Raw genomic sequence first — 13,467 nt, forward strand, 5'->3', positions numbered from 1 at the left:
TTGGATTGATTTGCCTTTTGTGAATTCAGGAGCTGCTTGATTTTTGGGTTGCAGAAGCATGTTGCAAAACTTTCCTGGGAACAGGGAAGTCAAGTTATTTATAGTTTGGTGTGTGTTGCAATACGCAGCCGGCTGTGTGTGGTGCACACATGTTGCAGAATTGTTTTGGGTAACTTCGTGTTTGTCTTCAAGCTGATGAAACTAAGTTCTTATAAGGTTATAACTCAGTGATTTGCATATGTGCACCAGGGCCCTCTGGTAGGTGGAATGTTGACCTGCTCAATCTTCTGGCAGAGCTGATCTCATTGGGTAGGCCTGTACGTTGGGACCCAGTCGTTTGTGTGTGTTCATTAGCCAACTGCGGTGTCTGGGATTCAAGGACCACTTCGATGTTGCCCTACTGTTCTAGCGAGTTTCTCTGCGATGATGTGTTGCATTATTGCACGGGGGGGTTATTTAATGCTCCTCAGGGTTGACACCGGAGCCCATTACTATGGCGAGATGGAGGCTCTTGGGGAGAAGGTGCCGAGTGCAGGTTACCAGCACTGATGATGAGTTCTGGGTGGGATGGGGGCTGAGCTGGGAGAGGGGGGTTATTTTAACCCTGATCAGTGGCGAGAGAGGACTTCCAATGACTGCTCTGGCATCGCCCAAGGGTCATTATTAAAAAGAGAAGAGAATGAGTGGTAACACCTTGTTACAGAGAGAGGTCCAATTATTAGATTACGGCATATTATTTCTCTAGACAGAAGCTCGCTGTTGTAACGATTATTGTATTGTCTGATCTTTATGTGGCTAGAATTGTCAATGCGTTAAAACTTCCTAAATAAAGACATTGATCAATCAATCAGAGAATGGGATCTTTGTGCTTCACGTTCACGTGAGGGGAACCAGGACTAGAACCCACATCTCTCAAGTTCCAGTCCTGTTCCTCTGCTCTGAAAAGCCCTGGCACCAGGGCGTGGTATGCCTGTAGCAATGAGCTTTCTAACCCTGAGTCCCCTACTCTCCTTCCTAGGACATGAATGGCCAAGAGGAGGGGGTGGAGTTCCTCCCCACCATGAATGCCAAGAAGGTGGAGAAGCGCGGCCCGAAGCGATGGGTGGTGGTGACTGCTGTGCTGATTGTCTTCCTGCTCGTCTCCCTCCTTGTCGGCCTCCTGGTGTGGCACTTCAAATGTGAGTGAGGTGCTTTCCCGCCCAGACGGTGCAGCTAGACTGGGCAGCTGGGGGGGCTCGCCCATGGCGCCTGACCCCCCCCAGATCAGAGGCCTTTAATTCCCACAAATGAGCTGCCCGCAGATGAACCATGCTGCTTTTTGGGTTCACGGGCCCCATTGTATTGTCCTCTGCACAAACACCGAAGTAAGATTCAGTCCCTGCTCTGCAGAGCTTTCAACCGAAGTGCCACTTAAAAGCTGGTGGCCCCCTCTCTGCTTAGTGTGGCTTATGTGGCTCAATTGCACTACCTTGGGGGGCAGCTGCAGCAGCCCATCCTGTCTGGGGTGCCCCCACTTGGTGACCGACTCCTGAGGTGCTGTGGGTGAAAGTGGGGTGGCCATTGCGGGGGCCTCTGGCACTTGAGCATCCCAGTTCCTCCTGTTCCCTGCCTGTGGCACACAGCAGTTGAGTCTCCTCTGGGTTGGAAGACTTTGTCTGATTTTGGTGGCAATTAGCCTAGATGATCTGGTGGTTCCTTCTGGCCTTAAATTCCATAGGTGGTAGTGTAACCCACACACCTCCTGGGTGTGGTGTTCTTTCCCATCTCGTGGCATCAAGACCACTTAAAGAGAGAGCATTAATGAGTCTGCTCTTACAACTGTGGCTAAGAGCCAGCTGGCTTTTAGCTCACGCGGTAGAGGCTCATGCACTAAGCTCCAGAGGTCCCACGCTCAGTCCTGCCTGCTGACGCCCAGGGTCTGTCTGTGTTTTCCAGTGGTTAGAGTAGGAGGCCAGGACTCCTGAGTTCTCCGTCTTGCTCAGGCTTTCTCGCTCTGATAGCTGCACTGAAATCCTTTTCTCTTTCTGCGATGGTGTTTTCCAGACCGGAGAGCCCCTGTCCAGAAGGTTTACAATGGCCATCTAGTGATTCTGAATTTGAACTTCATTGACGCCTACGAGAACTCCAGCACCACCGAGTTTGCCCTGCTCTCCAAGAAGGTGAAGCAGACGGTAAGGGACTTGCTGACCTCTCCCCACGTGGGGCTTCCCCAGAGGGAGCTCTCAGCTCAGCTGTCTTCCCACCCCAGAGCTTGTCATGGGTGCTGGGATCTTGCACGCAGCACTGCAGTTCATTTGGCCCTTTCTTGCCCTGATTCCTCTCCCCGGCTGCAGTAACGGCCTTCTATATGTCCACCTGAGCTCACTGGGCTGAGCTCAGTGCTGTGGAAAGGGTCGTGGATCCAGCTGTATAGGCATTTATAGGATGTCAACACCCCTTCCTCTACCTCCAATCGCTGAAGGATCTGAGCCCCCCATGAATGATGCTGACGTTGTCCTCCCATGACTTTGTAGGTGTCTAAATATGGACTCGGGAGCCTGCCTTAGGTTCCCAGGCTCGCAAACTTTGGCTGTGATGTTAGTTTTTTTTAACCTGACTCTGTTCTTTTAACATCCAGACCTGCTGGGAATTGAAGTGCTCCTGATTTTAAATTCTTTTCTGTATATATAATGTGTTTCTCTTTACTGTTGTGTTTTTTTTTGTTTGTTTGTTTTAGATCAAGGAGATGTATAAAAATAATCAAGACATTGGCCCTTATCACAAGGAGACAGTAATAACTGCATTCAGGTGGGTGCTGCCTCCCTACAGTTGCATCCTGAGCCCGTATGTAGGGGCAGGGAGCTGGTACATCCCGGAAATTACAAGGAGGTAAAAACTCACCTTCCCTGGGTTACCATGGGACAGACCCACCTCACTGCAGCAATTTTCCTCCATGCACAGAGAGCAGCTGTGAGCTCCTCAGTCGGGCTCCCTTTGATTTGGATTAAGAGAGTAAGAATGACCTCACCGGGACTTGAGCCCAGTGCAATTAGTCGTCTTTGTAACACGCTGCTTCTGAATGGGAGCACCCAATGGCAGCCCCCAGGGAACGGAACTGTGTGGCACCAGGCAAAATTAAGTGACTTGGTCTGTGATGGGCCTAGTCATGGGGTGACTCAGTCTGGCAGGGCCCTTCCCTGAACAGAGCTCCTGACAAGGCCATATTCAGCCCTTTTGTTTAGCTCACCTTCTGCCCCAAGAGCCTCAGAACCAGGCTGAGCCAGGGGGTTTCAGGTGAGAGCAGTGTGCCCTCATTCCCTGCAGCCTCCACTGCTTATGGGCCTTGACTTCAAAGTGGAACAGGTGCAGAGGAGGACATCTAGGATGATCCGAGGAATAGGAACCTACCTTGTGAGAAGAGACTCAAAGAGCTTGGCTTGTTTAGCCTAGCCAAAAGAAAGCTGAGGGGAGATATGCATGCTCTCTGTAAATACCAGGGAGGGAGAGGAGTTATTTAAGTTAAGCGCCAATGTGGACACAAGAACAAACACACATAAACTGGCCATCAACAAGTTTAGGCTTGCAATTAGATAAAGGTTTCTAACCATCAGCGGAGAGAAGTTCTGGAGCAGCCTCCCAAGGGGAGGAGTGTGGGCAAAAAAACAAACTGGCTTCAAGACTGAGCTTGATAAGTTTATGGAGGGGATGGGATGATGGGACTGCCTACGATGGTGGGTAGCCGATCTGCGACTGCTACCAGCAAATATCTTCAGTGGCCGGTGATGGGACACTATATGGGAAGGCTCTGAGTTACTACAGAGAGTTCTTTCCCAGGTGTCTGGCTGGTGGCTCTCGCCCACATGCTCAGTGTCTAACTGATCGCTGTATTTGGGGTCGGGAAGGAATTTTCCTGTGGGTCAGATTTGCAGAGACCCTGGGGCTTTTTCGCCTTCCTCTGCAGCGTGGGGCACGGGTCCCTTGCTTGTTTAAACTAGTGTAAATGGTGGATTCTCTGTAACTTGATTTGAGGACTTCAGTAACTCAGTCAGAGGTTAGGGGTCCATTATAGGAGTGGGTGGGGGAGGTTCTGTGGCCTGTGATGTGCAGGAGGGTCAGACTAGATGATCATGATGATTGATCCCTGCTGACCTTTGAGTCTGAGTCCCAGGACCCTGTCTCCTTCTCCTCCTCCATCCGGTGTTTGCACGCTGTCGGTAACTTGGCTCCCTTTTCCCCCGCAGCGAAGGCAGCGTCATTGCCTATTATTGGTCGGAGTTCATTGTCCCAGCATACAGGGCCAAGGCGCTCGACAAGGCCATGGCTGACGAGCAGAGTCTGATCCAAACGGTGAAGTACAAGTCACGGAACCCTGTGTTGCAAGTCAATTCGATTGTTGCTTTCCGTGAGTCCTGGCTCCGTTCCCCTTCTCTTCTTCCTCGTTGGGCTCCGGGTCAGGTGGGAGGGAACTGCCTGATGCCCTTGGTGATTCTTGGGGAGGCGGAATAGACCTGTGCTTGGAGGCCTGCGAGCTGTCCTATTAGCTTTGCCACTAGCTCGCTGGGTGTGGGTAGGTCTCTTAATGGCTCCATGCCTCAGTTTCCCTGTCTGTACAGTAGGGACGATGTTTGCTTGCTTTGCCCGGGCTGTGACGGTTAATGACAGGGAATGGCTTGAGAGTCCTTGGAGGGAAGGCTCTACAGAAGGGCAAAGTGCTAATTTGACAAGCACTGGATGCCCGGGACAGCTGACGTGCTCTATGGATGGTGTAGGGGAAGCAGCAGTCGCAGCGCTAAGGGACTCTTTGGGGCGGGGCCTACCTAGGGAGTGGGATTTTATTTTTTTGGCTTGAGCGAGCTCATGCCCCCTCTGATGAGGGATGGGGCGGGGGAGAAAGGAGGATTCCGCAACCCCGGTGGGGAATCCCAGCTGGAAGCAGATGGTGCTCATGGGGAAACCCAGGGTCCTCCCTGCTGCTCCCTCTGGGACGAGATCATAAGAGAACTGTGTGCTGTGGCTCGTTCGCTTGGATTCTGAAGCCTCCAGACCTGAGTCCTCTCCCCTGTGACCCAAGGCACCCAAGCCAGAGCTCTGCTTATTTTGGGGGCAGAGGACCAGCTTCCCTGGCTCTCGCTGTCAGGGAAGATGCTCTTTCCCCTGTCAAACGCAGGCTGGCTGGGTGCTCCCTGCCTAGCATCTGAGCAGTGAACTTGTTACTAATGAAATGTGTTTTTCTCTTGTAGCTGCTGATCCCAGTATAATCCAATCATCACGAGGCAGTAAGTGTAACTCTTACTGTTCTTGCCAGCAAATATTTCCCCTGAATTGGAGGGTGGGACCGATTCCTCTTTTCCACTAGGAGCCCCCTACGTTGGGCTGTAGGAAACTGTTGTATTTGCTGGGAGGGTTTTCATTCGCGGGCAGGAGAAGCCTCGGGATGCCCGTGATTCCGAATACGTGACCCCTCACTGGGCCTGACCTCGGGATCCTCCAGTAGGATCAGGTGGGCCTATCCCAAGTGGCAGGTTTTTCCATAGATAGTGCAACTTTCCTTTTTAGCTAAAGGAAAACAATAACAAGAAAGAACAAAGGTCAGGTCTCCCTGAGAGAGCATAGCGCCTACGTTTCCTCTGTAACAGTCAGCAGAGAGACTAAGGACTAAATCCCCTGTTGGACTCTGCAGGCAGGGAGAGTTTTTAGAAATTTAAAGCTGCACTCAGAAAACCAAGTCATCGGAGCTTCCTGGCCTCTTAGCCCACACCTTGGGATTACTGGGGGCCAGATACAGTGGTGGTGTTGGACCTCGGTGCTTCTCATCTCTTGCGATTTAAACCAAGAACTACCTGCTTGTGACATCTATCTGGTTTCCCTTCTGTGATGCCTTTACTGACATCCGGACCATCTCCCCTGTCCCCCTCCTCTCCGCAGATAGCTGCAGTTTTGCCCTTCATGCCGAGGAAGGTGAGATCACCAGCTTCGCTACACCGGGCTTTCCCAACAGCCCGTACCCGAACAATGCTCATTGCACGTGGGTCCTGAGGGCCGACGTCGACTCCATCATCAGCCTGACCTTCAAGACGTTCGATGTGGAGCTCTGCAGCGAAGGGAGCGACATCATCAGGGTCTACAACTCCCTGAGCCCCGTGGAACCCCACGAACTTGTGAAGTGAGTGACTTTTCTGGGCTACCTCCTTCTGTGGGGAGATATGGGGGCAGGGAAAGAATGCGGGGCCTGTTCTGAACGGTGTCAAACACCAAGGAGTGAGAGGAGCTGTCTTGGGCAGAGCGAGAGGTATAGTTAGGAGTAATGGATTATGCTGAGTCACAGGAATCTTGTGCTGAATAACAAGGGAATTGTCCGACAGCCAGAGCTGCTAGACTGTGGAATTAGCCTCCGAAGGAAAGTGAGTGGGATGCAAGCCCTTTAGGGCAGGGACTATCTTCCTGTGTGTCTGTGTGGCATCCAGCACGATGGGGCTGCTGTCACAATAGAAGTAATCTGATAAATCAGTGGGGTGATACTGAACTCAAGACTTAACCGGGGTCGGACCAAATACTAACTGAACAGAGCAAGAATGAATAAATGCAAGACCAGCATGAGAGCAGCAGGGGGTGTGAGCAAAGGGATTGCAAGGAGGAAACCAAGATGGGGAGAGAGCTCTTGAATAAATAGGTCATTTGAAGCCTCCTTCCTGGGAGGATTAAGATGATTAATATATAATTAATAATTCACTTATTGTGTTGTGGTGGCACCTAGGCGCCCTGGTCATGGCCGGCACTGTACGAACACAGAACAATGATGGTCCCAAGCTGATAGAAATATTTCTTTTTAATGCATATTCCAGTGGAAGCAGTTTGTTTTTTTGCCTGCCGAGCTTTCTCATTGCAGAGTGAGCCAACGTGAATATTATCGCCATAAGCCTCTGCAAGTGAAGCTGCCCTCACTGATTTGTTTTTGTCCACGAGGAGGGTAATACAATGAATGGACAGTTGTTGTGATTCTTTTGTAAATCCATTTTAATAACCGTAACGTGTTGGCAGCCCAGGCAAAGAAATGTTCACTTAAAACAGCTCTCGAGATACGGCGCCAACTGTGAAAAAGTTGAACCGAAAGAAAAACCCCCATTTCCTCGACTGACTTAGATTGCGAGTTTCTCAGGACAGGGGCTTCCGTTTTGTTTGTACAGCACCTGACACAGTGGGGTCCTGGCCTGTGATTTGGGTCTCCGGGCTGCTGCAATACACACAAAATCTATGCAGTGTTGGTATAGCTTTGTGGGTCCCAGGGTATTCGAGAGACAAGGTGGTGGAGGTAATAGCTTTTGTCGGTCCAACTTTGGTGGGAGAGACAGGCTTCCATGGACGACTTCTTCACCGCTGGGAAACCTGCTCCAAGTGTCATGCGCATCCTAGATGCCAGGCTGCCTGTTCCTGACCGCATACAATCCCTCTGGCAACGACAATTGCTCACAAAAGAAAATCTTGCATTTCTTGTCATGCAGTTTAGCAACTAGGAGGAAAAGCCCACTCTGCAGCCCCCAGTAACAGGGTCCCATAGCTCAGCATGGCCGAGTGGACTGGGACTCAAGAGAGCTGAGTTCTGTTCCTGGCTCTGCTACTGGCCAGCTAGGTGACCTTGGGCAAGTCACTCCCCCTCGCCCCTGCTCCGTGCCTCAGTTTCCCCAGCTGTAAAGTGGGGATTATGATCCAGCCCTCCTTTGTAAAGCACTGTGAGGTCTAATGCGAACTGGATATTATTACAAGAGTGAGCTGATAGTGTCCCTTTAAATCTGGGATTTGTTTTTTCTGGGGCGCGGTTGGGACTCTGTTCGTGGTGGGGAAGGGGAATGCCGAGCAGTGAAGAGGGCTTAACGCAGCGACTGAGCCCCTGTCTCTGCTCCATTCCATTGTGTGGTGCTCTCTGTGCTTTTCTCCTCCCAGTCTGTGTGGCAGTTACCCTCCGTCCTACAACCTGACCTTCCTGTCCTCCCAGAACGTCATGCTGGTGACGCTGATCACCAACGCTGAGGGGCGGAACCCTGGCTTCAAGGCGGAGTTCTTCCAGCTCCCGAAGCCTAAAAGTAAGTTAGGGGGCTCGGGAAAGCCTCTCTCTTGTGGAGGTGGGGGAAGGGAGAAGCCAGATGCTTGTGGTGATGATGCCAATTGCACAGGAGCCCCTTAGAATCAGGTCTCTTCCTGGCTCTCAGAAGCTCTTTTCTTACCCACAATGCTCTTGTCTTCTTTAATGATGCCCCCTAAGGAGAAGGGGGAAGGAATTAAGTTGGATTAGCTGGGAAGACCATGTAATTGGTCTCCTGGGTTCTAGCCATACCTTGGAGTAGAGCCGGTATCTCCAGAGATTGGCTTAACCTCATTTAAAGGCTGCTCTGCCTGTGTCTGTTTCTGCCTCGGGTAATAGCCGATCGCTGCTTTTGGAAGCCCTGGCATCTTGATTTCCTTTTCCTGCTTGTCTTCTAGCCTGCAGCAAGACTTTGAAAGGAGAAAGTGGAACCTTCACCACCCCTTTCTACCCGGCCCACTATCCGCCCGACATGGATTGTGTCTGGAACATAGAGGTGAGAGCACAGGACGGACCCTTCTGCCTAGTGTGGATTGATAGAAGCGGGAGGTGGGGTCAGCTTAGCCCATTGTTAAAGTCATGGCAGTGAGTTCGGCAGGTGATCGCCAAGGCCAAGAGATGAACAGGATTCCCACAAGGAATGGGGGTGAGGATAGTTTTGGTTTTTTTTAGGTGCCTAGCTCCCATTGACTTTCATCCCCCTCAGTGTTGTATGTAAATAATAGCATCAGCTATGGCTTTACACAGGACGTAAGGGACTTGGGGGAACAATCCAGCCTCTGATTGATGGGGTAGGAAGAAACTTTTGCCGTGGGCAGGTTATTCCACTGGTGTTGGTTCTTGCACTTTCCTCAGAAGCGTTTGCTACTGGCCACCATGGGGGATGGGATGCTGGAGATGATGGGCCCTGGCTTGTCTGGATTTGTCCATTTCTGTGTTGGTTTCTCCCCTCTGTCAACATCCCCTACCTTGCTTTGTTCAGTCCTTGTTCTGAATGACTCCAGGGGTGTCATGAGGCTTTTCCCTGACCATTCACATCGTTCCTCTGAAACTGATCAGGTCAGCTGGGTGATGGGTAACTCCTGTAGCAACACCTGGCCCGATGCGGCTAGGACTGAAGCTACGGCTTGCCTGGTAACCCATGGGAGCTGTTCAGAGTAAACTACAGGTGGTAGATTTTCTGACTGGCCTGGTCTCTGTTGTGAATCAGGTTTGAAAAAGCTCTGCATAAATACCTGAAATACCCATCCCTTTTCTGATCGCCAAAGGAGGAAGGAAGAGAAACCAGTTCCCCCCCCTCTCACTCCCTTCCCACTGACTCTGACTCTTGTCTCGCCCCTCTCAGGTCCCCTCTACAAAGAACGTGAAGGTGCATTTCAATGTGTTCTACATATTGGAACCTGGCATCCCGGTCAGTTCCTGCACCAAGGATTATGTGGAGATCAGCAATACAAAGTAAGTACTGGGCAATGTGACGTGACGCAGAGACACAGGCTGGGGACAGCCAGTGAAACAAATGGTGGCAAATTAAACTGATCAAAGGAAATACTTTTTCACACAACATGTCATTAGGCTGTGGAACTCACTGCCACAGAATCATTGAGGCCAAGAATTTTTCAAGATTCCAAATGGGATTGGGCATTTATATCGTTTACAAGAATCCCCAGAGCTGCTATAGCAAATGCTAACAGATACTGGAAGGGATATAAAACCTCATGTTTCAGGGTTTAAGCCAATAACTATTGAGGATTAGGGTGAGATCTTCGTGGGGGCAGGTTATCTCTCACTTTCCTCTGAATCACCTGGCACTGGCTGCTGTCAGATGGGATACTGGACTGGCTGGACCAGGTGTCTGATCCAGTCTGGCAGTTCCTATGTCCCATGGAGAATGGTGGGATTACACTATTGTTGCTGTGAGCATCTGGCTCATTGCCCATCACTGGGGATCGCTGCTGAGTGGCTATAGCTGGGGGTTACTCTACTTGGATTTCGACATCAGATGCTGTCTACAAAGCTAACCGCTGTCAGATGCCGGTTAGGAATCCAGACAGGACTGTTCTTCTTTCTGTTCGCACCGAGCAGCGCTGTGGTTTCAACCTCAGTAATCGTCCTAAAAGAGAAGCACAAAAGTCAAGTGGAGAAGGGGAGTGATTGGTGTGTGAGTCATCTGAAACGAATATGCCGTGGCAGACTCGTAGAAATTTAAAGGTGCAGTAAGCAAGATCAGCTATGTACACTACAAGGACAACTTGGTTACATTAGTGTTCCATTAATTTGTCAATGGAATTGAAAGCAACACCTGCTTGCTGCTTTGAAGTGTAATAACTCCTGCAAAAATAATTAATGATTTAAAAAGTTTCAATAGAAATGAGCTATCTTGTTGAGTGCTTGGGTCAGTTCTCTAGGGCTAACCACCCTTTCGGAAATGTGGGGGAGATCAGAATCTAAATCCAGACCCAAATTTCACAGCCAATTGGGTGACCCCATTGTGTGTACAGTGCCTGGCACACAGAACAAAGAGACGGTCAGTGCCCCAAGGGGCTTACAATCTGAGTATAAAACAAGAGACAACAGGTGGATCCAGGCAGCCAAGGAAGCACAGTGACTTTGCTGGTCAGCGTGAGGGGCAGCACACCAGCTACCAACAAGATTTTCTGCAGGCCCTTGTATTTCGCATGGGCCATATCAAACAGCCCCCCCCATACCACCGATCCAAGCACCCCGATTGAAATCCAGGTCTCAACTTTGCAGCCCTGCAGTTTGGGGCAAGGCATCTAAATCTGGCACCTGGCATGGAGCCATGACCACCCCACTAATCCATGCTGGGGTCAGCCCTTTTTTAGAGTGAATGGGAGTGAGAAGACCCTGCTGATGTCCTAGGCCAATGGACGTGTGAGAGACATGGAGAGGAAATTGCCTTTTTCTACTGGTCAGGGAGGGACCATCTCTTCCGTACGGTAACAGTTCCTAAATCTGTGCTGTCCTCTTTCCAGGTACTGTGGAGAGCGCTCCCAGTTTGTGGTGGCAAGTAATACCAGCAAAATCACTGTCCGGTTCCATTCAGACCAGTCGCACACAGACACTGGCTTCTTGGCAAAGTTCATGTCTTATGATTCCAGTGACCGTAAGTTGAAACCCAGATGCTGTGAACTTTCAGGGGACCTGGTTTATTTTCTTAGCTGCTGAGGAAGGAGGGATGCAGCTGGGTTATTGGTCTGCCCTTTGACCTCTGGAGGGTTTGGGTCATAAGTGAAATGAGTTGTGGTGACAGATGTGCATAGCCCAGGTAGGCCATCACATCTTGGGGAGGACACCTGCTTGTGGACTTGGCTTATTGCTGTAGTTGCCCTATAAGTTGGGTAGCATGCATTCATTGTTGACTGATAAAATCCTGGGAATTCAATATGTATCTATTTGCATATCCCTTTTTTTTTCCTAGTGCAATTTTGTGGCAAGCGTAGGTTATTGTTAAAGATGGGCCAGAACTTTGAATTGGATCACTCCAAATGCTGGGCAAGTACTGAGCCAAATCTGAATTTTGTTACTGAAAATGGGCCAAAGGAAATCCTAGCTCGAATTTAATGAGACCACCCCAGGTTGCAAGACCTTAGGCGTCGAGGGTATTTGAGTGAAAAGAGTAACTCCTCTTCATTGGGAGTAAGTAGCAGATTGTTGTAGTCACTGGACCCAGCACTCGAGGGAGACATAGAATCATAGAAGTGTAGGACTGGAAAGGACCTCGAGAGGTCTTCTGGTCCAGTCCTCTTCACTCACTGAGTCCACGAGGTACAGATACACTTGTGCTTTGGTGAAGTCTGGATCAGGATCCAGTCTGTCATTCGAACCTTGTCTCTCATGTTTGTTCTCACATAATGTCTCATTTTGGCTTCTTCATGCCAAGTGTCCAGTGGGTGGAAACAGACGTGGTGAGATGCAAGCACAGGGTAGACTAGCCAAACAGGGTTTAGGAACATCCCAGTGCGGGAAGCAGCTGGTCCCTGGAAAATCCACTCCACTTGCAGAAGAGCATTCACCCACGCTGGTCCAGATGATGTGTCCTCAGTGCTGCATGTGTTTTCAGAGGAATGGACGCGTCAGAAACTGAATGCAAGAGGAGCTGATGGGTTATTGGCCAGGCTAATGCATGTTGCTCCTTTCTCTTTCTCCCTTGTTGCTTGCAGCCTGTCCTGGCAAGTTCACCTGCAACACTGGCCGCTGCATTGATAAAGTCATGCGCTGTGACGGCTGGGTGGACTGCACGGATGCTAGCGACGAGCGCTCCTGCAGTAAGTCCTTCCTTTGGAGTCTCTTTGCAGGGCCATGCTATGGGATGGAGAGGTCTCTGCCGAATGCCAGCAAGTGGGAGGGAACTCCTGGCTTGCTCAGGGATCCCCTAAGTGGACAGGTTGGGTTAATGCCTCAGCGCTGGGGGCTGAAGGCAGTTCTTGGTAGTCCAGCGGCAGGGCTGGAGGTTAGCCAGACTGGGGTGTCTTGGAACCGGTGCATCCTAAGCCACAAGAATGACCCCTTAGGGAGAGAGATCTCGGTGGGGAAAGTCCTTTCTTCATTGCTGGGCCCAGCAATCCCCTCCAGCAGCTTGCAGAGCTGCTGTCTTGCTGGAGATGAATTTAGACATGGGTTACAAGTCCAACGCTGTCTCGGTGGCTCTGGCAACCAGCTGCATGACCTGTGGGGTGCACCACGAACAGATCCTACCAGGCTGCCGAGCTTTTGGGTGACGGCTGTACTGCAGCTCTACACAGGCTGCTTCAGCTCTGTATGTGCGTAGCAACTGACGCAAAGGCGTCGGGGCTGCTGCTGTTCCTGTCATTCATCAGGAGTGAAAATGGACCTTGGTGCTGTAATCCATGGAGCAGCGGCCTTCATCCCAGCACCCAGCTGACTGAGTTGATCCGAACCCCTTGAACACAGGGGACATGGGGTGTGTGGGTGTGTGTCTGTGTGTGTGGGTGTGTCTCCCCAAAGATCAGGTCTTCTGGCGCTGTGGCTTTTTGTTTGAGACCTGAATCTGACTGTGAGTCAGACTGGTCTTCCCCTTTTCACGGAGGAAAGCCAAAGCCTGCTGGCTTGGGGATCTCCCCAGTCCAACTAGCATTAAGCTTCTAGTGGAAACCGCTTCCTCCCCCAACCTTCAGACCGGTGTAGATAAGCAACAATCAGTGGCTTGATCAGTCTGGAATCCCTTTATAGTTCGGGAGGGTTCATTCTTATTGTTGTTAATCTCCCTGCAAAGAGCCAATGCCAGGTGACTTTCACTCACTAACCTTCCTCCGACCACTGCCTGTTGGGAGATTGTTTCTGCTGTTTAATCCTTGCTGATGCTGCTTTGTGGTCCCAACCACCTGGCCCCTGCATGCCCCAGGGGGCTGGCGTACCTGCATGCATTTCAT

The 13,467-nt window shown here is 50.7% G+C and overlaps 1 protein-coding gene across 6 annotated transcripts in view; it reads left to right on the forward strand.

The window, feature by feature from the left end:
• ST14 (ST14 transmembrane serine protease matriptase) overlaps window positions 1-13,467 on the forward strand; it is an 88,080-nt gene that overhangs the window by 54,651 nt on the left and 19,962 nt on the right. For all 6 annotated transcript variants that reach the window (XR_012155949.1, XM_073321182.1, XM_073321180.1 and 3 more), the window contains 11 exons: window positions 1,019-1,178; window positions 2,044-2,171; window positions 2,717-2,787; window positions 4,221-4,381; window positions 5,220-5,255; window positions 5,905-6,142; window positions 7,918-8,057; window positions 8,455-8,552; window positions 9,402-9,511; window positions 11,050-11,180; window positions 12,238-12,342. Coding sequence is in view for 5 of the 6 variants with exons in the window: in XM_073321180.1 (XP_073177281.1) it covers window positions 1,019-1,178; window positions 2,044-2,171; window positions 2,717-2,787; window positions 4,221-4,381; window positions 5,220-5,255; window positions 5,905-6,142; window positions 7,918-8,057; window positions 8,455-8,552; window positions 9,402-9,511; window positions 11,050-11,180; window positions 12,238-12,342 (1,378 nt within the window). In the remaining variant the exon portion in view is untranslated. The remainder of the gene's footprint in view (window positions 1-1,018; window positions 1,179-2,043; window positions 2,172-2,716; window positions 2,788-4,220; window positions 4,382-5,219; window positions 5,256-5,904; window positions 6,143-7,917; window positions 8,058-8,454; window positions 8,553-9,401; window positions 9,512-11,049; window positions 11,181-12,237; window positions 12,343-13,467) is intronic.

This window comes from Lepidochelys kempii, chromosome 22, assembly GCF_965140265.1.
Source record: "Lepidochelys kempii isolate rLepKem1 chromosome 22, rLepKem1.hap2, whole genome shotgun sequence".
Classification (NCBI taxonomy): domain Eukaryota; kingdom Metazoa; phylum Chordata; order Testudines; family Cheloniidae; genus Lepidochelys; species Lepidochelys kempii.